The sequence below is a fragment of the Somniosus microcephalus genome, chromosome 4 (genome assembly GCF_052327205.1).
Source record: "Somniosus microcephalus isolate GS21.2 chromosome 4, FLI_Smic_1.0, whole genome shotgun sequence".
In the NCBI taxonomy this organism is placed as follows: domain Eukaryota; kingdom Metazoa; phylum Chordata; class Chondrichthyes; order Squaliformes; family Somniosidae; genus Somniosus; species Somniosus microcephalus.
Window position 1 is genome coordinate 295,676,713 of NC_140990.1, and position 23,958 is coordinate 295,700,670.

Below are 23,958 nucleotides of genomic sequence, written 5' to 3' on the forward strand. Positions count from 1 at the left end.
TCTAAAGGTATCTTGAAATAATTCAAGGTGTATTGTCTCCACTGTCCTGCCAGAAGATGATCCAAAGTAGTTATTGTATGAAGAGGTTCTTCCTTACATATGTTTTAAATTGTTCTTTCATTACCTGCCCTTTTCTGTTCTCACTTATTCTATAATTCTGGCACACCTTGAAGTAATGCTCTAGATTTACGTAATCCATAACATTTAATGGCCAAATTTTGCAGGGCCATCGTAAGCCCTCTGCATGCGCAAGTCCGCACATGCCCCAAAAACACTTTTGCTAGTGCAGAGTTGGGCTATTTGCCCAACTACTGCCCAGCGAATGCCCACAAAACCCTTACGCCTGGTAAAATCAGGCCTGCTTCTACCAGTGTAAGGGTTAAAATAAAGGTTAAATTAAAATTTTAACTGATTATAACATGCAAAGACATTTAAAATTAGTTAATGTAAATTTTGGCCTGGATTAAAATGTATAAAATTATTTTTCCAAAATTTTTTTTTTTTTTTTTTAATTGATTAATTAAATGGACTTTTAATTAATTTTGAACATGGGAATATTTATTTTTATTAGAATTGTGTTAATTATTTCTCATAAGCTTAAGGGGAATCCCCTATCTAATTGATTGACCTGGCCTACATGATCCCAGGGGCGCTTCCGAACCGCCTGCGTCCCTGGGATCCGTGGGCCTTTACGCAGGTGTACACCTGCAGGCCCAGGACCCGAAGTCTCCGATGCCTGGGAGCCAGCAGGTACATTCAGATTTTTTTGGGGGGTCGAAGGTGTACTCCGGAGGTACGCCTCCAACAGCAAATTTTGGCCCAATATCTTTAATGATACTACCATAAGGACCACTGTCAACCCCCTTTCATAGTTATTATCCACATAACTCACTCATTTAACCCTAATGTTCAACTTTGTGGCTCTTCTCTGCACTGCCTCCCTAGCTTGAATGTTTTTCATGTATCTTGGTGCCAATATTCAGGATAGAGTCTGACCAAGCCACTGTACAGTTTTAGCATGACAATTTCTGACTTAAACTCTATATTGATTTGGCAGTGTAATTTAATATATGATTCCATTTAACTAATTAATACTCTGGACTGGCCTGTCAATAACTATTGCTCATGTCATTAAGAAGATTCATATGGACTCTGCAGTACTCTTGCTTCTACAAACACATATAGACCTCACTGCTCTTGTTTTCAGATATGCATAGACCCTGTAGTTTTCTTGCTCCAAGAGACTACTATCCTAATCGAGCACCATTAAAAATATATTGAAAATGCATTGGGGCACACTGTCCTGAGCAAGGAAACAAAGAGTTAATTACTTTTGTTTCTCACCTTCTGTAGTGTATGTACCCGTCTACCTTTAAGGGAACTATTGAATGTAATCGTTCACCTTTAAGAGAACTACTTTAGGTGTGGCACTATTTGTTTGGCTTCTGTATACTGTAATACCGATAGTGACCACACCAGTATATAAGTGTTGTGGCAGGATTGCTGGGGCAGATTCGCCCGGACCTTCGAATAGTAAAGACCTGTTTGTTTGTTACTTCTGAAGTCTGTGTATTTATTAACTGCACAACCCACAGACTTTACACCTTCCTTCTCCTCTGAACTTTCCATCCAAGAGACCTAAAACATTCCACTCTTGTTAAGTAATATTTCCAGTTGCCCCTCTACACTTCAATGTACCCTTCTATACTGACCATGTCCAGCACATTAAAAAATACCCACTCACATCACAGTAACAACGCTACCATTCGTGCATCCTCTGCTGCTTAAAACAGTCTTACATTACAATACCTATATAAAATAAATATCATATTTATAAAAAATTAATTTGTGTCTGCCAAATAGAATATATGGAGGAACATATTTTATCTTCCCATACGATAATCATAATTCACTCATGACTGTCACTCGTGAGTTATCCAGTCAATCTATCCAGGTAAACAAAAATCAGAAGTCAGACCCTTCCATGCAATATCCTGTATATTTTGAACAGCATGGGACAGCATCTCTTTGAATCTGGGCGGCACTGAAAATTTCTCATATGGTCAGAAAAGGTGAAAGCTATATAGATCACAATGAGACAGCTCCATGGAAACAGAAGAAAAGAGCTGAAGCAAAATAGATCTTTCATTTGAAAACACTGGAACAGTGAACTGAATGCTTTCCTGCTTTTGACAGAATGCTGTGACAGGCATAATTTAATTGAATCTACAGCACCGGATGATGCTGATATAACAAATACCAGTATTTCCAGCTGCAATGTGACTCATAATTTGATGGGTTAAGGAATGGAAATGACAGTGCCTTATACATAGGTCAGGTGCACACCAATGTGTCAAAGTTGTTGCACATCTGAATGATTCAAAGGGAATCACACTATGGGAGCAGTTTATAAAACCAATTGAACTCTAAGAGTGTTCAAGTGTTTTCTAAAACACTCGAGCATCTTTTGTGTTCCATTAGTTATAGTGGGTTATTTTGGCAAGACAAATATTCACGAGTTGGGCCTTTTTCATGTTTCACCTATAGTATATACTGGCCATTTGTCAAAGCTTAATTTTAGAAATTAAAGTAAACTAATTTTTGTAACTCAGTACATGGTAAATATAACTGCACGCTTCTGGAGGAGTTTGTCATTTCTGCAGGAGCTGTACAGCTTGGACTACAGGCAACATTTCCCTTCATTAGTTTAAAGATATTGCATTGCGATAAAACAAAATGGGGGTAATTTTCAACTTATTGATTGCTGGAGCATTAAATTGACGTTGCTGTTCCAGTAATTTAATGGAAAGGAAAATCTGGTGGCTTCAGTAAAAGGTGCCCGACCTGCAATACCAATTTTATGCTTCAGTGATATGTTGCACAGTGCCCCTATTAAGTTTCAAGCGACTAAGATTGTATTACATGACTGATGCAGAGGTTAGACAAAATTTTTCGTTCCCCAGCATTTTGCAAGGTTTGCGTGTATATAGTAGCAGATTTGTCATGGCCAATCATGAAAGATTATGTACACTTCCACAAGCAACACCAATGTAGAGTGTTCAGCAAACTGGGGAAGTACCATTGATGGGACGAATGGTTTGATTTTATTGCTGTTAGGTTGACAACTGTGTAAATAATTTTGCCAGTTGTTGCATCAAAATAACTTAGCTGCGTCAAGTGATGGTTTGGTTCAAGCTGTTTTGCTTTCCCTGCTGTATAACATAAACAAGACCGTAGGAATTATCTTTTGAAACCAGAAAAACATGACAGCGTGACGTGCTTCATGCTTCGATGCCTTCCTGTGAAAAAATGTTTTCTATTTCTGCTGGTTAAGTTGACTCATCACTCACGAGTTTTCCAGTCTGCCTGATCAAGGAAATAGAAATCAGAATTCATGTGGAGAGTTTACATGTCTTTTATTTATACAGAAAGACTTGCATTTATATAGCGCCTTTCATGACCACTGGACATCCCAAAGCACTTTACAGCCAATGAAGTACTTTTTGAAGTGTAGTCACTGTTGTAACTAATTTGCACACAGCAAGCTCCCATGAACAGCAATGTGATAATGACTTTTAGATGTTGATTGAGGGATAAATATTGGCCAGGACACCAGGGATAACTCCCCTGCTCTTCTTCAAAATAATGCAATAGGATCTTTTACGTCCACCTGAGAGAGCAGACGGGCTTTGGTTTAACGTCTCATCTGAAAGACAGCACCTCCGACAGTGCAGCACTCCCTCAGTACTGCACTGGAGTGTCAGCCTAGATTTTTTATGCTCAAGTCTCTGGAGTTGGACTTGAACCCACAACCCTTCTGACTCAGAGGCAAGCGAGCTACCAACTGATCCACAGCTGACACAATATATCAATATTAGAATTTTTAAACCTACATTATAGGTAGCCTCATTGATACATGACACTATAATGTTAGCTCAGAGGGAGCACTCTTGCCTCTTGCATCCGAAGGTTGTTGGTTCAGAATCCCAGTCCAGGGACATAAGCACAAAATCTAAGCTGCCACTCCATTGCAGCACTGAAGGAGTCCTGCACTGTCAGATGAGACATTAAATCGAGGCTCCATCTGCCCTCTAAGGTGGATGTAAAAGATCCCATGGCACTATTTTGAAGAGCAGGAGATTTCTGCCCAGTGTCCTGGGCAATATTAAACCCTCAACCAACATCACTAAAATAGATTACCTGGACATTATCACATCGCTGTTTGTGGGACCTTGTTGTGATGTAAAGCACTTTGGGAGGTTGTGAAAGGTTCTACATAAATGCAAGCCTGATTGTGGTTAACAGTATTGATACATGATGAGGAATGCAGACCTAGTTCCGGCAGCGATTGAAAAAAATGCAAGATATTTTTTGTAAAATGAAGATCTCAAACTACTGGGACTTCATCAGACTCTGAATTCCACAGGCAAGGGAATGGAATTTCATTGTTACTGCCTGATAATTTTGCTACACAAAAACTTGCAGCTACTAGTATAGAGTCCAGTGATCCAAGATGAGAAATTATCGATCTTTCTTTAATTCAGTAAATTGTCAATTGTCTGGAGTTTTCAAGGGAATAAATAGAGTTATAGAACAGGAGTCTAAAAAGGTTAAACATAAAGTGAGAGGAATTCCTATTAAAAATGAGTTAAACTGTCTGTACAGCAATGCACACAGTGTCCGTAATAAAACAGGGGAGCTGGAGGCAACCATGCGTTGCGAGGAACCAGACATAGTAGGGATTACTGAGACATGGCTACAGAAAAATCAGGACTGGGAATTAAACATTGCAGGGTATAACATATTTAGAAAAGATAGGGAGAGAAAAAGGGGAGGTGGAGTAGCTGTACTTATTAGGGATAAAATAATGGCAGTAGAAAAAAGTGATGTAGCTATCAGCAAGACAAAAATAGAATCCAAATGGAGTCTGCAAAGGGACTTAGATAGGTTAAGTGAGTGGGCAAAAATTTAGCAGATGGAGTATAAATGTTGGAAAATGTGAGGTTGTCCACTCTGGCAGGAAGAAGAGAAGCAAAATATTATTTAAATGGAGGGAGACTACAGAATACTGTAGTACAGAAGGATCTGGGTGTCTTCATACATGAAACACAAAAAGTTAGCACGCAGGTACAGCAAGTAATTAGGAAGGCAAGTGGAATGTTGGCCTTTATTGCAAGGGGGATGGAGTATAAAAGTAGGGAAGTCTTGCTACAACTGTACAGGGCATTGGTGAGACCACACCTGGAGTACTGCGTACAGTTTTGGTCACCTTATTTAAGAAGGGATATACTTGCATTGGAGGCTGTTCAGTGAAGGTTCACTAGGTTGATTCCTGAGATGAAATGATTGTCTTATGAGGAAAGGTGGAGCAGGTTGGGCCTATACTCATTGGGGTTTAGAAGAATGAGAGGTGATGTTGTTGAAACATATAAGATTCTGAGGGGGCTTGACAGGGTAGATGCTGAGAGGATGTTTCCCCTCATGGGGGAATCTAGAGGGGGCATGGTTTCAGGATAAGGGGTCGCCCATTTAAGACGGAGATGAGGAGGAACTTCTTCACTCAGAGGGTCGTGAATTTTTGGATTTCTCTACCCCAGAAAGCTGTGGAGACTGAGTCAGTGAATATATTAAAAGCGGAGATAGACAGATACTTGAGCTACAGGGGAGTCACAGGTTATGGGGAGCTGCAGGATAGTGGAGTTGAGGCCAAGATTAGATCAGCTATGATCTTATTGAATGGCGGAGCAGGCTCGAGGGGTCAAATGGCCTACTTCTGCTCCTATTTCTTATGTTCTTATGTAGATAAAAGATAATAAAGGATCAATCACACAAATAGGCGTAGTCTACGGACTACCTAATAGTGGAAGGGAGGTGGAGGAAGAAATATGCAGACAAATTAGGGAAATGAGTAAAAAAAAATAGAATAGTAATCATGGGGGATTTCAGCTACCCCAATACTAATTGGACAGAAGAGGTAGGTAAAGGGGATAAGGGAATGGAGTTCCTACAATGTGTACAGGACTCCTTTCTAACCCAATATGTAAAAAGCTCAACAAAGGAGGATTCGCTATTGGATCTAGTAATGGGGAATGAACCAGAGCAGATAAGAGAAGTAAAAGTAAGGGAACATATAGGCAATAGTGACCATAATATAACACGCTTTAAGATGATAATTGAGAAGGTCATAAGTATGATGTAAACCAGGTTAATAGCTTGGAGAAAAGCTGATTTTGAGGGGCTGAGAATAGAACTTGGGGAAAAAAATGGGCAACAATATTGGCAAACAATGATGCGGAACGGCAATGGGAAACATTTAAAAAGCTGTTCAACAGAGTGCAGGAAAAATATATTTCGCTAAAAGGAAAGAACAAACTAAACAATAGTGATACTCCATGGATGAATAAAGCCATAAGGGAACAAGGAAAGGGGCATATATTAAGTACATAGACAGCAGGGGAGGGGATGATAAGAGAGAATATGAAAAGATTAGGAGAGAAGTAAAAAAAAACAATTAGGAAGGCAAAGAGGAATTATGAAATTAAACTATCAAGGAACATAACACAAAATAGTAAAATATTTTATAGGCACGTCAATAAAAAAAGGTTGGGATGGGAATAGGGTCATTAAGGGATAGACAGGATAATACCACAGGTAAAGATAGCTAGATGGCAGAAATATTAAATAATTATTTTGCTTCAGGAGATAGAACAGGTGGACATGACATAGGATGATGAGATTAGTAATGAGATAAGTGCATTTAAAATAAAAAGGGGTATATTAAATAAACTAATCAAACTTAAAGAGGATAAAAACCCTTGTCCGGATGGATTGCATCCATACATTTTAAAAGAATCTAGGGAAGAGATAGCAGAGGCATTACTATGCATAGTACTTACGTCTGCTTTTTTCTCGCGTAAAAACTGGAGGCCTTATCGCATGGGCAACCCTATTAAAAAAAAAGGAATTTCAGCGCGCACGCGCAGACTCCTGCGCACACGCGTTCGACCTCTGAACCCCTTGGTTCAGAGGATCGGAAATGCCGGTTTCCCGTGCATGCGCTATGCATGCAGAAAACCGGCAATTCCATCGGTCCCATGCATGAGTACACGGTGCTTACTCACGCGTTGGGACCCAAATTACTGGGCCAATGTTTTTGTTTTGAAAAGTGTCTTTACTAGTGCACATACTAATTGATCATTTCATTGAAGAAAGACAAAGAACTTGCAATTACATAGTGATTTTCACAACCTCAGCATGCTCCAAAGGGCTTCACAGATAATGAAGTATTTTTGTATTGTCATCACTGTTGTAAAGTAGAAACATTATTCATCTTTAAAATTAGTATATTATCCTCTACTTAAAAATCTTTCCAAATAGTTTAAAGTTGAAAGGAAAACGTGGGTGAAAAGTTTTCAGTCCAAACTTCTATCCTCTTCTTTATCCTTCTTGTGCTTGAATTTTCTGCCTCCCTCCTTTTCAGCCAACTTTGTTCTCAAGTATGCAGAACTACTTTACTTTGCTCTAGCCAATAATTCCACATCCCCTTTGCCAGCTGCTTCTACAGTTTTGATTTGCTGGCAAACCAAGTAGCTCATTACTGGTCCCAATTGTCACGAAAGCAATGCTGCGCTGAACATGCTAATGGCCTGTTCAAACAGAGGAACTGTTACTGTGTTTTTAATTTCTTCTGCAGGCAGTGGTAGTGACTCTCCTGTTGAAAGATATGGTATTAATTGTTCTTGAACCTCTGCATTTGGCAGAGTAGGAGCCATGATCTCCATTGTCAACACTGGCCAACTCCATTGCCTTCTGCCCTGTGTTTACATTCCTGCTGGCCAAGATACTCTGCAAATCATGCAGCTGCTTACAGACCCAGGGGCTGGAGCAGAAACAGATCCAAATGCAGAGCTGCTAGTTGATTCTGCTCGTATTCTTGGAACTGCTGCTGCTGCGGCCGCCTCTGGCACTGCTGTTTATGTTGTAGCAGGTGCTGATACTGGTATTGTTTTTGCAGCAACAGAAGGCACTGAAGTCATGTAAACTGCAGGTGTTCGAAGATGGACTAATAGCAGCAAAGTGGCTTTGAGAAACTGCTACTAGTTGGAGAGCGTCCACAGTCAAGTAAGCCAGCGAGACCCACTGGTCCTGCCAGACCACCTAGGCTACCAAGTTCAGCCCAGCTAGTTGCTTCCATCAGCTGGTTATGATTCATGTTACTCAAAAGATTGTGCAGACCACTTTCTGCTTCAAGTGCTACCAGTTCATGGCCCTGTTGCCTCTACCACCTACGGCACCAGGCATGGGTTGTTCAGGTACTCATTCACTTTACAACATAACTCTTTGCCTTTATCAATTTTGGGCTCCTGCTTCTAAAAGAAAAAAAAACATGGATCCTGCCTTGAAGTTCAACACACACGTGCCCAGTAGTACATTAGGCGACTCACTTAAATTCACAGCCATCAGGAAAAATGATCAGGTCATTCTCCAAGGTGCCAATAGTCCAGTCCTTCCAACAGAAGGGAATATGATGTACATCTGCTGGATGCACACTTGTGATCTGTCCCTTGTGCTTGTTTGGCATCACTGTTGAACCTTTAAAGGACATCCTGCCAAGTTGAAACTCCACCAGATACTTACTGGGGTTGCTGTGACTCCTAGCCAGCAGACTGGGGAACAGTGTTCCTGAGGCTGGCATCATTAAACACTTCAAAATGAGTGAATAATACCTAGTTTGTATTTATTTACCACCATATTTTTTAATTATCTGCAACGCCTCCACTATCAGGCCCAGCCAGTCCAATATGTCACAACAACTGGATACATATTTTGAGACATTTTTCTACATTAATACAATGTTAATAATTCACACCAGCTGAAAATGTAGCATTTTTGACCATTGTTTTTGTCTGTGAGAGGCAGTGCAAGACAATGTAGGCTCAAATCTAGGCCAGGTAGATTTAAGCAATCAGATGATTTATTAAGCACAATAAACAAATGGAAGATACACTGGAAAAGGTTCTGCTCCTGACTGCAGCAATATGATTATACTACACAGAAATTCCATCGACTTTTTTTAACTTGCTTCTTTCAAAATAACATGTGATTTGCCATGTCGCTGCTTGCTGAAATTAGAATATAATGAAATATGTCTGAGGTTAAACACTAAAGATTAAATCAAAGTCTCTGGATAATATCTTCAGTCACCAAATTGCAGCTTTTGTAAACTTTCCCCGGCCAGCAGAATTAGCAGCAGAGCAAATCGCAGTGAGGCGGTAAAGAACAGAAGCTGCACCAGGTGCCGGTCACACTGCAGCCAGTACAGCACCTTTCCCAGCCAAGAGGACAGGCTTCAGACCTGCTCTCAGCTTCTGCCATTGCTGCTTTGTAACCAACTCCAAGTACAGCGCTGGATAAAAAATATCTGAGAGCAGGTACAGGTCAGACCGACACAGATTTTTTTTTTTATTGCCTCAGAGCACATTTTTATTAGAACACTGCCCTTTGTTTCCAATTAAAGCAAGGTCAAAACAGGCAGGCCTTTCTACTGCTAATTACCAGCAAGTTTCCCTTTTTAAAACTTGGGACTTCCATTGAAGTCAATGGAAAGTAAAACCGGGCAGAATGCAAAACCAGCGGCCAATCCGATCCAATCAGTTTCCCGCCGGGTGGATTAGGTTAAAATGACTCCCTTATTCCCACATCTGGCAAGGTGAATATGTAGGTTAGTGCAATCGACTTGAGAGCTGCATTGGAGTCTGTTAGTGCAACCCACTCGGGGCCTACATCGCAGTCTGTTGATGCAAACAACTTGGCCCACAATGCAACTGATTTAGAGGTTCACTGCAGTTTTAATGTAATTGGGGTGTTGTGCAGTTTATTGCAAGAATCAGTGAGCTGCACCTCAAGTTAATATAATTGCCACGTGGCTACACTGCGGGTTAGTGTAACTGTCACGGGTGCACTGCAACTTACTCTGCTGCTTTTGCTGATTGTGGGAATGGTTTTCTGTCTCTCTGATATCCCAAATATAGCACAATGGGGCCGACATCTATACTGAGCTCAGCCAAGTAGCTAACTATGTGACGGCTCTGTATTATAGCTTGGGACTTCCCAGACCTGTGCAGCTCAGTACTTCACTGGGTGGTGCGCTCTAAGCATTGAATGGAGCTACAGTTTAAAATTAATATATGAGAAGGCTAAGGGAGTGAATTTATTTAAATGTTTGAGGTTTTTGAGGAAGTTCTCTGTTGAAGAATGCAGTCTCTCTCACACACCAGTTTGGGTTCTGTCTTACAGTATTTCTGCCACCACCAAGAAGCATGCTCCACCTCTCCTCTCCAACCCAGAATTTTTTCTGTTAATTTATTGCCAACAAATCTGCCAGGAAGAAAAATACACTACAGATTATAGTTTTCAAATTGAGATATGTTTCTTATGTTTCTGTATTGCTGCGCCTTCTCCATTGCTTAGTAGATAATCATACATGCATACTCAGGACAGTCATTGCTTTGGACGCAATGTCCACTTGTCCGTATTTGGAGAGAAATTCAGCACCGATTCCAGTTCCTCCCTCAGAGCTGATCCTAATCATGCTGCTCATTGTAATGTATGTACCTTTAAGGGGAGAACAACTTTTTACAGCTTCTGTATACTGTAGTACCGGCAGTGACCACACCTGTATATAAACCCTGAGTAGTGATCTGCACAGTTAGTTCTAGAGTAACCCTCATTCAGTAAACACCTGTTGATCGTTCCCTGCAGTCTTTTGTCTGATTATTGAAGGACACAACATTAAGATACACGGATCTAACATTGGTGACGAGCAGATTCGAACCTACCTGCAACTCTGCATCACCTCCCAGGGATTCGCTCCTGGAGAACAGCGGAAGGAGGTCGAGTCCAGAAGCACGGGCGTCGACCACGGGCAACCGCCCAGTCATCCAGCGGAGATTTGAGCATCGCAGGGGAGGCTGTCGAGAGCCAGGCTTGGCTTTCCAGTCACGGTGGTCCAGCGAAACGGGCTGGCAACAGGTACTCCGCAGACCCTTCCCGGACAGCGGCGGCTAGAGCCGACCGAGCAGCACAGAAAAAGGCCGAGCAGCGTCGACGGGGGAGAGAGGGCAGAGCGCACAGGGCGCAGCCGGTGTTCAGGACCAAGCGGCGTCAACGGGGAGAGAGACGAGAGAGAGCAGAGCGCAGCCAGTGTTCAAGGGCCGAGCAGTGTCAACGGGGGAGAGAGGCGCGCAGGAAAACACAACCCGCTGCCATTGCCACGAGGACCGCAGAGAGCGGCATTGGCAGCAGCGCGGGAGACGCCATTTTAAGCCGCAGCGGGGAAGAAAGGAAAGTGCGGGAGACGCCATTTTAAGCAGCAGCAGGGAAGAAAGGAAAGCGTGGGAGATGTCATTTTAAGCCAGTCTAACCACACCCAAAAATGCCGAAGAGTGGCAGTATCACAGCGTTCGACAATGAAGTCGAAGATTGGACGACATATGTCGAACGCATAGAAGTATACTGCAAGGCGAATGAAGTGCCAGATGACAAGAAAGCGCTGGTATTGTTGAATTCAATGGGTGCATAAATGTATGGCTTAATACGAAACCTAGTAACCCCAGAGAAGCCAGTAGAAAAGGATTTTGAAAACATAGTGTCAATCCTACAGGACCACTTAAACCCCACACCGCTGCTGATAGCAGAAAGATTTAAGTTTCACAAAAGGAACCAGCATAAAGATGAAAGTAATGCTGAGTATTTAACGGAACTGCGCAAGCTATCGAAACACTGCCAGTTTGGAACGGGACTAGCAGATACTTTAAGGGACAAGTTTGTGTGTGGGCTTCAAAGTGAAGGAACCCAGAAACGGCTTCTATCAGAAAAGGATCTTACGCTGGACAAGGCTTTCAGCATTGCAGTATCACACGAAGCAGCCGCACAGGGCACTGCAGAGATACAACGGAGACCGCAAGAATATGGCACAAACGAAATGTCATACGGAACAGTGAAGTGCTATCGCTGCGGCAGAACAACACACAACCATAATGATTGCTGGTTCAAGGACAAAGTGTGCAGACAGTGTGGAAAAGTAGGACACATAGCAAGAGTCTGCAGGTCGGGAAAGAAAACCAGCAGAAAGAAATCTCCACAGCAGAAGTACAAGAAGGTACATAAGGTGATGGAGAGTAGTTCAGACGAACAGAAAAGTGATACAGACTCCGGAAGCAAGGAGCTGAGTTGTCTGAAACTACATAATGTGATCAAAATGGAGGATCACCAAACTATCTGGGTCACGCTCAAGATAGCAGGAGTCCTAGTGAAAATGGAATTGGACACAGGATCAGCCCTAACAGTCATAAACCGAAGGGACTACAAGCGGCTATTCTCACATATACCCTTGAGAGATACAAAGATTGTCTTGAAGATGTACACGGGGCAAAAAAGTCTACCCCAAAGGAAAAATAAGGGTGAACGTTATATATAACGGCAAGGAAACACCAAAAATGGACCTATATGTATTGCCAGATGGAGGACCACCACTACTAGGACGTGAATGGATCCAGAAGATACAGCTAGATTGGCATTCCATACAAGCACTGACTGTAGATGCCAAAAAGGATGACGACATCACACCTGGACGACTGTCAAAAATGCTAACTGACGCACAAGAAGTGTTCCAGCAGGGACTCGGAACACTAAAAGGCATAACAACGACAATCAAAATAGAGGAAAATGCAAGCCCAAAGTTTTTTAAGGCCTGACTGGTACCTTATGCAATCCGCCCAGCCGTCGAAGCAGAGCTGGAAGGTTTCGAACATTCAGGAGTACTGTCCAAAGTGGACTGGAGCGAGTGGGCTACACCCATCGTTCCTGTAATGAAGAGGTCGTTGAGTAATACGCCTGGGGAACCAAAGAAGGTTCGCATCTGTGGGGATTTTAAGGTGACAGTGAACCCAGTCCTTCACACTGTACAATATCTGCTTCCGCGGATTGAAGATATTTTCGCCTCGCTATCTGGAGGGAAACGCTTCACTAAGATTGATCTGGCCCAGGCGTACCTGCAAATGGAGGAAGAAGAAGCCTCAAAACAGTACCTCACGAACACTCATAAAGGTCTCTACCAATACAACCGGCTGGTGTTCGGAGTAGCATCAGCTCCGGCTATTTGGCAAAGGGCAATGGAACAAGTCCTGCAAGGGATTCCAGGGACCCAGTGTTATTTGGACGACATCCTGGTCACGGGCGAAAATGACAGTGATCACCTCGCCAACCTGGAGCAGGTGCTCACTAGATTGAAGGAATATGGGCTCCGAGCTAATCGCCACAAATGCGAGTTTTTCCAGAAGCAGATCTCGTATTGTGGCCACGTTATTGATAAAGAGGGGTTACATAAGTCCCCTGAAAAGATTGAGGCAGTATTCAAGGCTCCAGCACCGGAAAATGTGTCATAACTGAGGTCGTTCCTCAGGCTGGTGAACTACTACTATAAGTTCTTGCTGAATTTGTCTACCGTACTACACCCACTGAACACCCTACTGCAAACGGGGGTACCATGGAAGTGGAGTGACGAATGTAAACGAGCTTTCCAGAAGAGCAAAGCATTGACCACATCAAAAGAGGTGTTGGCTCATTTCAACCCAGCACTACCAATTCGGTTGGCGTGTGATGCATCACCCTATGGCATTGGAGCGGTGCTGTCGCACAAATTCCCGCACGGCTCAGAGAGGCCAGTAGCCTATGCGTCTCGGTCACTAACCTCAGCCGAGCGCAACTACGCCCAGATTGATAGGGAGGCCCTCATATGGGGAGCAAAAAAATTCAACCACTATCTGCACGAGCAGAAGTTCACCTTGCTGAGTGACCACCAACCACTTGTCTCCATCTTTAATCCAAAGAAGGGCGTTCCGGTGATGACTGCGCAACGGCTACAAAGATGGTCCCTTTTTCTAGGGGCGCACCAATATGAAATCGAGTATAAGGGCACGAAACAGCATGGAAACGCTGATGGGCTATCATGCCTGCCACTGCCTACTGCGGAGGAAGCACCAGCGGTGGATCCTGTCGAAATATTTCATTCGACTATAATTGAATGCTTGCCAGTAACTAACGCTGGTATAGAGAAGGAGACCCGAAATGACCCGACACTGTCTCGGGTATATGATTTGACGGTGAAGGGATGGCCAGCACATGGCGACTCACTGTTGCCAGCATTCTCATCCAGAAGAGAACAGCTGTCAGTATGCCAGGGGACCTTGATGTGTGGATCCCGAGTGGTAATTCCACCCAAGTTAAGGGAGAGAGTGCTCAATGAGCTTCACCAAGGTCATCTGGGAGGGGTGAAAATGAAAAGCCTTGCTAGGGCTTATGTGTGGTGGCCGGGGATCGATCAGCAAATCGAGGACCTGACAAAGAGCTGCTCAGGATGCCAGAAGGTCCAAAGTGCACCACCACATGCCCCTCTACACCCATGGGAGTGGCCCTCCTCTCCGTGGCAACGGGTGCATATTGATTTTGCTGGTCCATTCATGGACTCAATGTTCTTAATAGCAGTGGATGCGCACTCGAAATGGCCTGAGGTGATCAAAATGTCCTCCACCACCACGGAGAAAACTATTGCAGTCCTACGGACCATTTTTGCCAGGAACGGCTTGCCAGAGCAGTTTTGCTCTGATAACAGACCACAGTTTGTGTCCGAAGAGTTTCGAAGATTTATGAAAAGGAATGGGGTAAGGCATTACACATCCGCCCCGTATCATCCAGCCACAAATGGATTGGCTGAGAGGTTCATACAAACCTTTAAAAAAGCAGTAAAGGCCATGTGCGATGACGACATTCCACTGCAGCATAAGGTGGACAATTTCCTGTTAGCCTACAGAAATGCGACACATGCAGTCACCAACCAGGCCCCGGCCATGATGTTCTTTAACCGAAGGTTGAGATCTCGTCTGGATTTGCTCAGACCAAATGTACGAAGAGATGTTGAGAGTAAGCAATTCCAGCACATCAATGAGAAGCCGACAAGGAGCTTCAATGTAGGGCAACCAGTCTTGGCCCGCGACTACCGAACAGAGAAATGGCAACCAGGAACGATATGCACATGGCAGGGGCCACTAATGTACACAGTGGATGTTGAGGAGAACATTGTGAGACGCCATGCTGACCAGATCCTAGAGTCACAGGAACGAGTCAACCCCATGTCTCGGCCATACGTACCTGGTGAGGAACCCGACGTACAGGTCGCATCTACCTCAGAAACAGTAGCATCGGAAGCTGATGAACCAACCGACGACAGGGGGCCAGAATCGCCTCCGCACCAAGAGCAAGACACTCGGGAAAGGCGCTATCCAGAAAGGATCAGGAAGCCTCCCCAAAGACTGAATTTATAAATAGACTATTTTCAGCTAATGTTGCATGTTAAAAGAGTTAATTGTAATTAGTTTGATATATAATTGTTAAATGAGTGTTATGGTACTGTTAATCTAAAAGAGGAGGTATTGTAATGTATGTACCTTTAAGGGGAGAACTACTTTTTACAGCTCCTGTATACTGTAGTACCGGCAGTGACCACACCTGTATATAAACCCTGAGTAGTGATCTGTACAGTTAGTTCTAGAGTAACCCTCATTCAGTAAACACCTGTTGATCGTTCCCTGCAGTGTTTTGTCTGATTATTGAAGGACACAACATTAAGATACACGGATCTAACACTCATCACCATACCAGGCTTCTGCATGGTGCGGCTGCTGTTCCAGGGATTGGACTTGCGCTGCACACTGTTGTGGGTTTTGTGAAATCAGAAGTTCCTGTCCACAGTGTGTAGCAGAGCTCTATCCCCAGAGCAGCAGCACCAGCACTAGTGCTAAGGAGAAGCTAGGAGTGGCAGTCAGTGGGATAGGGAGAAATGTGCCAGTTTGTACTGGGGCCTAAGAAAGAAGAGAATGCTAGCTTGAATAGTGAGGGTAGGGGTGTGGAAGAATGTGCCACTGTGATCAGAGGGGGCAAAAAGCTACCCTCTTGAATTAAGGAGGCAGGAGATTGTCAATGTGACCTAAGGGAGAAGGGAGAGACAAATTCTAGTGTGAACTTAGGGGTAAACTGGAGGGATAGAGTAGGGTGCCAACATGAACAGGTGATGTGGGAGGTTGAAAAGGTAATATGAGTGCTAGCTTAAGCTGGGTAGAAAAGTGCCAGATTTGACAATACATATGCTCTTGTCCCTGGCTCCTATCCACCACCCTCTGTAAACTTTAGCTCATCCAAAACTCTGCTGTCACTATCCTATCCTGGCCCAAGTCTCAATTACCCTTCGCCTCACTGACCTATAGTGGCTCCCAGTCCCCTAACACCTGAAACTTAAAATTCTCATCCTCATGTTTAAATCCCTCTACAGCATCTCCCCACCCCACCTATGAACACTCTGCACCTATGAAATCGTCTTTTTGTATAGACGACAACATTTTTGATTTGCCAGGTTTTTTAAGGTTATTACTCAGCTTTTGCTAGTCTTCTAGACTAGCGTGTATGAATCATGTGATAGTGTGTAGTACAAATCAGAAAGCTTTTAGGTTAAATCCCTATCTGTGCTGAGCTAGTCAATGCCTGATGAACTGGCAGTGGGACACTACAATTGGCTTCAGTAGATTCACTACAATTGCCCAGAGCTTGAGTAGACGGAAGGGATCGAAGATTCCTGCCTCTGACTGCCATCCAGTTAGCCTTGCTGGAAATGCTCATGTGGCGAAGCAAGTTATCCTTAGTTGTGATATACTCCATGGTCAAACAGCCTGCTATCACTCACTGCAGGCTTCGATATGAAGAATGACGGCTTGCGTGAGGTATCAGAAAGTCCCAGAGTGAATCACTTAAGAAGAGGAGGGTTAAGTAGAGAAATGTAGAGGGAAGGAAAATAAACTGTGGAAAATATACTTACTACAGAAAAGGGAGGGTATGCTGTGAGGAGGATGTCGTGAAACTCCAGTACGATTTGGACAGGTTGGGTGATTGGGCAGAAACATGGCAAATGCACTATAATGTGGATAAATGTGAGGTTATCCACTTTGGTGGCAAAAACACGAAGGCAGACTATTATTTGAATGGCAATAGATTGGGAGAAGGGGAAGTGCAAAGAGACCTGGGTGTTCTTGTGCACCAGTCGCTGAAGGTAAGCATGCAGGTGCAGCAGGCGGTTAAGAAGGCAAATGGTATGTTGGCCTTCGTAGCAAGAGGGTTCGAGTACAGGAACAAGGATGTCTTGCTGCAGTTGTACAGGGCCTTGGTGAGACCGCACCTTGAGTATTGTGTGCAGTTTTGGTCGCCTTACCTGAGGAAGGACATTCTTACCATGGAAGGAGTGCAGTGAAGATTCACCAGGCTGATACCTGGGATGGCAGGAATGACGTATGAGGAGAGATTGTGTCGATTGGGCTTATACTCACTGGAGTTTAGAAGATTTAGAGGGGATCTCATCGAAACCTATAAAATTCTGTCAGGCCTGGACAGACTAGATGCAGGAAGGATGTTTCCGATGGCTGGGGAGTCCAGAACCAGGGGTCATAGTCTAAGGATAAGGGGTAAGACATTTAGGACTGAAATGAGGAGGAATTTCTTCACCGAGAGTGGTGAACCTGTGAAATTCTCTGCCACAGAGGGTGGTGGAGGCCAGATCATTAAATATATTCAAGAAGGAGCTGGATATATTTCTTAAGGCTAAAGGGATCAAGGGGTATGGGGAGAAGGCAGGGACAGCGTACTGAATTTGGATGATCAGCCATGATCTCATTGAATGGCGGAGCAGGCTCGAGGGGCCGAATGGCCTACTCCTGCTCCTATCTTCTATGTTTCTATGTTTCTATGTTTCACTGACTGTATGTAAAGCCTTTCACAAGGTTCTGAAATATTTTACTAAAAAAAAGAAAAAGCAAGAATAATCTCTTCTCCCATTGAAATGGTATAAAATGAGAATTGGTTTGCCATACTAGTTATTATTATAAGTCTAACTCCAACTGGAGAGGGGAAACATTGCTGACTACATCTGGGAAGGTGTACTGTCTCATCATTCCACTGAGACCGAATAAAGCCATCAATAGGAAGTTCACAGAAGTGCAGTCATGGTTTCAGAAGAACCAGTCGTGCATAGGTTAGATATTTGTGTTGAGATTGCTGACAGACAAAGCTGCTGAATTTCAAATACGTTTAATCTTCAACTTCATTGACTTTTAAAGATCCTTTGAGAGAGTACAAAGACTGTTGAATATTAAGGCTGCCTAGTATTGTGGAAAAGGTTGAGAGGATTAACAGCAATATGTATAATGGGACGCAGTGTGCAGTAAAGGTTGATGGTGGTCGAATAGATGGGCTTATTGCAGAATTAAGAATGTGATATGACTGTATGCTATTACTGCTTTTGTTTCGTGTGGTCATCGTTAGATCAGGTCTTATTGGGCCAAATCTTGCTGGAGCTGCGCCGTTAGTTAAACTATTTCCTGCACCCTTCTGCTCGGATATAATTTGTGCTGTAACTTGCTGGAAGTGCAAGCTGATAATGGCGCTGCAAGGGCAATGGGGCATCTGAAATCTTAGTGGACGACAAGGCCAATGGTCTATCTCCTTTAGCAATGAGATTTAAGGATTGAGAAAGAAATAAAGGAACGATGGAGAAGGAGGGTAAATTAGAGTGGATGAATTCAAATCAGGTACAGAAAGAGAAATAGAGAAAGGGAAAGAAAGATTGGATTAAGAGACAGCGAAAAAAGAGACAAAAAGGAAAAGTAAGAAATAAATCTAAATTTGAAATCATGAAGAAGTTACTACATGAAGGAATGAGACTCAATAATTTAAATTGTTCCCTTTCTGGGCCAGAGAGGTTGATTGGCATTGCATTTACAATTATCATGTTGTTAGATGGGTACTTACATTGTTAAGTATGAACCCAAACTTTCTGTGTTGAGTTTAATGGGCAATTAATGTTCAAATGCAGCAAGTTCTTAAAAATAACAGGGAGATTGAGGGCAAGTTGCCGTTTGTGTGAGGCAAGAACTCGCCGTTATTTTTCCAGGAAGAGCTGGCCCAATATTAATCAGGGTATAATGTCATCCCTAAGGTTTTTGATTGTGTCTATAACAAGATGCTAAAGCACTAAAACAGACATGAATGCTGAAACAGATAAGTTAGACACAAGAGGGAGCATCTAATTGAAAATTCAGTCAAGAGACAGAAATTATGATAATTATTGCTGGCATTCTGAATACAAAAGGGGAACATTAAAAAATCAATTTTATTACTTGAAGATTAAGACAGTAAAGATGGGTTTTCAAGTATGGAGGCTGACACCAGGTCTGGGAAGGTGCCAGGAGCCTTTCACTATCTGGAGATTTGATGAAACAGATATTTCAACCTCAGAAATTAAAATCTAGATTCTGAATACATGTGTGATGCTGATGTTTCAATCGAAGAACAAAGACCCGAAGGAAAAGAAACAAAAAACTAAGTATATTTGAGATGAACTACCCAAATTTTTAAATCAAAAATTGTGTTATTATCCTCCTCCATGGAAGGGGGTTACTATTGGATACTAGTTCTCTTTCTACATGTCCATAACAAAATTATCAAAAACTAAGGAATAGATTCACAATTCTCATCAAAATAACAGGCAAATTGCTTAGTGGATACTGTATTTATCTGCATACATTGCAAAGCATGTAACATTGGCAAATGAACCTTAAATTCTATCATTGATTGTTTCAAAATGACTGCCAACCCGAGATAAACTTTGACGATAGATCAGAACAAATAAAAATAAAAATGTCTTTCTCAAACTCAAGTCGAATTGCCAAAGATATATTATAAAATGATCCACAGGATACCTATATTTCAACCGAATGTCTTGAGTGCTTCATGAGAACAGATTACCCTTTCTGTGCAACTAATAACCAGAAGGCCATAGGGTTTGCACTTAGCATGCTGCACAAGATTATGTTTTTCTGTTTACAATTTATTTATCTATTATTTTCTGCATTTTAAAACTCAAGAAACTTTGCCTGCTGTTCCACAATTACAGTGCTATGCAAATACCCCATGAAAAATGTATAGTCCCGTAAGTTGCAGACAGCAGTGAAGTGACGGCAATCGCTGCTGACCTTGAAAAATGCTGCCCACAGTGATCTCAGGATCTCTGTGGCGAGAACGTTAGCTTTCTCGACGTGAAATTGATTGTAGCGCTGTCAAAAAGGGGAACTCCAGCGAACAGCAGCAGTGATGTCAGCAAGCTGTCTAAGCAGCCAATCACATTGACAAATTCTCACAGACCGCTTACCAGGAAATAAAAAGCACCAATTATCTGCCCTTTTTTAAAATGTTGCAGAGCGTGAAATAAAGATTGGGAGATACACAAGGGGTTAAGGCAGAAGTAAAATATCATGAACACATTTTTTTTAAATAGTCTTTTTAAAAATCTAGTAATTTTTATCATAATGGAGAAATTTGACATTTCACGAATATAAAATTAGCTTTTCAGGGCCAGAACAGTTGTTTAGCAGTCAATATGCTGTTAAAACCCAAGTTACACCTATTCCAACAAGACTTAACATTTAATGAGGTGTTTAACAGCGATATTAGTGTGGAAAAGCTTAAGTTCCACGGATTTCACGGATTGCCGGCTATGGGGATGGGGTCCACAGCACAGCCTGTGGCGGAGCAGTGAACGACTGACCGCAACTTCAGGATTTCTGCGTTTAATTGCGCATGCACTAAATCCTAAAGATATGGTCAGTTTCAGAGGGGTAATGACAATGACTGCTGACAGTTTGTGGTCATTACCACCGCAAAATCCGGGCCATTGGCTCCTGTTCCCCAACTCGCATTCAGGCAAGTATTCTGAATTTAGCAGGCTTTCCAAAAATGATAGTTGAGAATGCTGACATATTCCATGCAATGCTCAACCACGATCCTTTCCAGATGCTGCCTCCCCCCCCCACCCCACCCCACCTGACAACACTCCCTGCCCACATTAGGCCTCAGTGCCACACTTGTGACTGCTGTGGATGCTCAATGAATAACAGCCAGTAGCAGGTCATGTTAACTCAATGATGGAGGGAATAAGGCAATATGCATTATGGCCAATTATAGAGCTACACTTTACAAAATGAGAATGGCATGCGGTTCACAAAATGTGACTGAACACCCCTAGTCTTAAGTCTAACGTGGCTTTGAACACGGGTGATGACATCTTCAAGTTATGAAACATTTTGGCTGCTTAAATTCTGTTTTTAAATTTACTTTTTGACCTGTCATGCCAGTAAGAATGTAAGCGATGCTTGAAATACAGTGGATTCTTACTATAATGTACTGTTGAGAAAACTGTCAAAAGGGTATGATTAGCTTCTTTTAATCTCCTAATTATGGTTAATTTTCTAACATCAACTAGGGCTTGTACCTTATGAATTAATTGACAGAGCTGGTGTTTCATAATGTCTCTAAGCTGTACAAAATTTACCAAACCTTCTCTGCAAACAAAATCACCAAACCTTTTGCAGCAACTTCTCTGAATGCAATTCAAATGCCTATGGTACGGACAATATCAGTCAGGTTCATAACAAGTATAATTTACAAACACTATTGTGCTATTTCGCGTATAGTGCTTTAGCTTGTTAACTCAACTTATTCCCTTTGATTAGAAGACAAAAAGAACAAAAGTATCTCGCAAAGTGTTGCAGTTAACTGTAAGAATATAATTAGGTAAAAATTGGAGAAACGTCATTCACCCAATACAATTTGTCCTATTATTTACTGCATTCAACACTGTACAAACAGTTCTTATCCTGCTCCCCCATTAGTGCATCTCTATTCCCTGCTGAGGCAAGAATCCATTGATTTGGCTTTTGAGTCTTTCAATTGAGACAGTATTCATTATGCCAGTGGGTGGGTATTTTGTAAAGTAACTTAAAGTAGGGAAAAATAATTCCTTAAATCAGATTGTGGTTTTCTTAACTGAAATTCAGGTCTGCTGGTTTTCTTTTCCAAACTCATTGGGGTCAATTTTAACTGTTCCCGTCGGGGGTGGGGGGAAATGGATGGCAGAGGATCAGCCGCTCGTTTTAAACCCGCTGATTTTCCTTTCCGACTCCTGCTGCCCGTTTCCCACCTGGTGGGAGCAGTTAAAATCAACCCGAGTGAAAACAATAATAACCATGCCAAGCATACCAATTCCTTTCTGTTGCAATTTTACAAGGCCCCAGCATTAATAGTGATTAGACAGAAAACCTTTTTTCCCCCCCACAGGACAGTGGGCATGTGCAATAGATTCCCAGAGAAGGTAGTTGAAATGGTATCAATTGACACATTTAAAGGGGAGCTGGATTGATATCTTTTCAAAAGAGAGATCGAGGGCTTTAGGGTACAGTCCCACTATTGCTGCAGCATATGTGTGAGTTGGTTTCACGTGGCATCGATGCTACAAGTGTTGAGTAAATGCAGCCTGAATCAGGAACCACACCCAATTTAAACGCAACAAACTTAGCATCAGTATAAAGACATACCCGCATTGTGCTAATGTTAAACTTATAGTGTAAATGCGCCCTTAGAGACATTATAACTTTTGTCTCAGTGAGGTAATGTCCTTTAAAATAGGGATCAGCAGTTAGGGGTGTGGAGGGAATTCCACAATTGAATATGGACTATGGCCTCTTCAGAGTCAGGATTTCCTGAAGACCTAAAAGGATTTTTTAGAAAGATGGAAGAAGGAAGATTGACAGGAATTGAAAATAACTTTCATGAATCATAACTTATTGATAGGTTAATTTTGAACACTTTGAACACATGCACATTTTGAAATCATTGGTTAATCCATAATTGATATCAGTAATTTAAATATTTTATACCATTATTTTAGACTCCAGAAACAAAACATACCACATTCTTCTCTTGGCTCATCAGATCCATCGCCGCAGTCATCCTCTCCATCACATTTCCAACGTGCAGGAACACACCTGCTTGTGCCTTTACAGTGGAAATCATCTGTGCCACATGCAATTTGAGCTGAAGTCAATCAAAAATATAATGAAACAGAAATAGCCATTACTTTAGTTCACAGCTCACAAAGACTTAACATTATATAAGCCAAATATATGGCTTCTTATTCCCAATGCACAAGTATCCATTTAATATTTGTATTCTGTCACATTTGATAAGAATCAAGGCAGTAAGAGCTTCAAATTTCTGTTATGATGATCATTGCACCAGTGCTCTGATGGCATTTTCCACTTACCATGATTATTTCTATCAGCACTTCATGCATTTGTTGTAAATGTCAAGATTGTAAATAGTTTCGGAAATAAAAAACAAGTAAAATGATGTATTTTACTTTCTCTGTTGCGTAAATGAAGATTTATGCTTCCTATCTAAAATATATTGTCCTGAAAGATGGCGACTAAGAGAGGGACCTGATGCAGAATATTAAATGGAGTGGAACAGCTAAATCTGGACCACTACCTCATCTTAAACAAATACAAGGTGGCACAAGCTAAAGCTGAATTGGAGGCAAAAACGTCAAGATTTATTCCAGTTAGATAACATGATGGGGCAAATGTAATTTTTTTTTCTAAGATGCATGAACTACGATGAACTGAATAGTGTACCTCACCTGTAGTTATCTTGTGATCAGACAATGCTGTTAAAAATAGATGCCATGGCTACCAGAGTGATGTTACTATTTAACATAAGCGAGTCTAGTTGAATGACATATGTAACAAAGCTCCGGTTGCCTGTCACTTTAATTCACTTTAATTCTGTGTTCCACTTCCACTCTGACCTGTCTGATTAGGCACTTTACAGCCTTCTGGACTCAACATTGAGTTCAACAATTTCAGACCATAACCCTTGCCCCTATTTTTTCAGACGGCAGCTGTTCATGATTCTGCTATACCAATTTACACCTCTTCTAGACTCATCTTTTGTTTCTTTACTTGTCTC

The 23,958-nt window shown here is 42.1% G+C and overlaps 1 protein-coding gene and 1 pseudogene across 1 annotated transcript in view; both read right to left on the minus strand.

The window, feature by feature from the left end:
* Window positions 1-23,958, minus strand: part of LOC147120556 (low-density lipoprotein receptor-related protein 1-like) — a 2,135,446-nt gene that overhangs the window by 195,208 nt on the left and 1,916,280 nt on the right. Inside the window, exon 67 of the mRNA XM_085986655.1 lies at window positions 22,900-23,025. Within this exon, the coding sequence (XP_085842781.1) occupies window positions 22,900-23,025 (126 nt within the window). The remainder of the gene's footprint in view (window positions 1-22,899; window positions 23,026-23,958) is intronic.
* LOC147120557 (proteasomal ubiquitin receptor ADRM1 pseudogene) lies at window positions 7,413-8,695 on the minus strand (annotated as a pseudogene).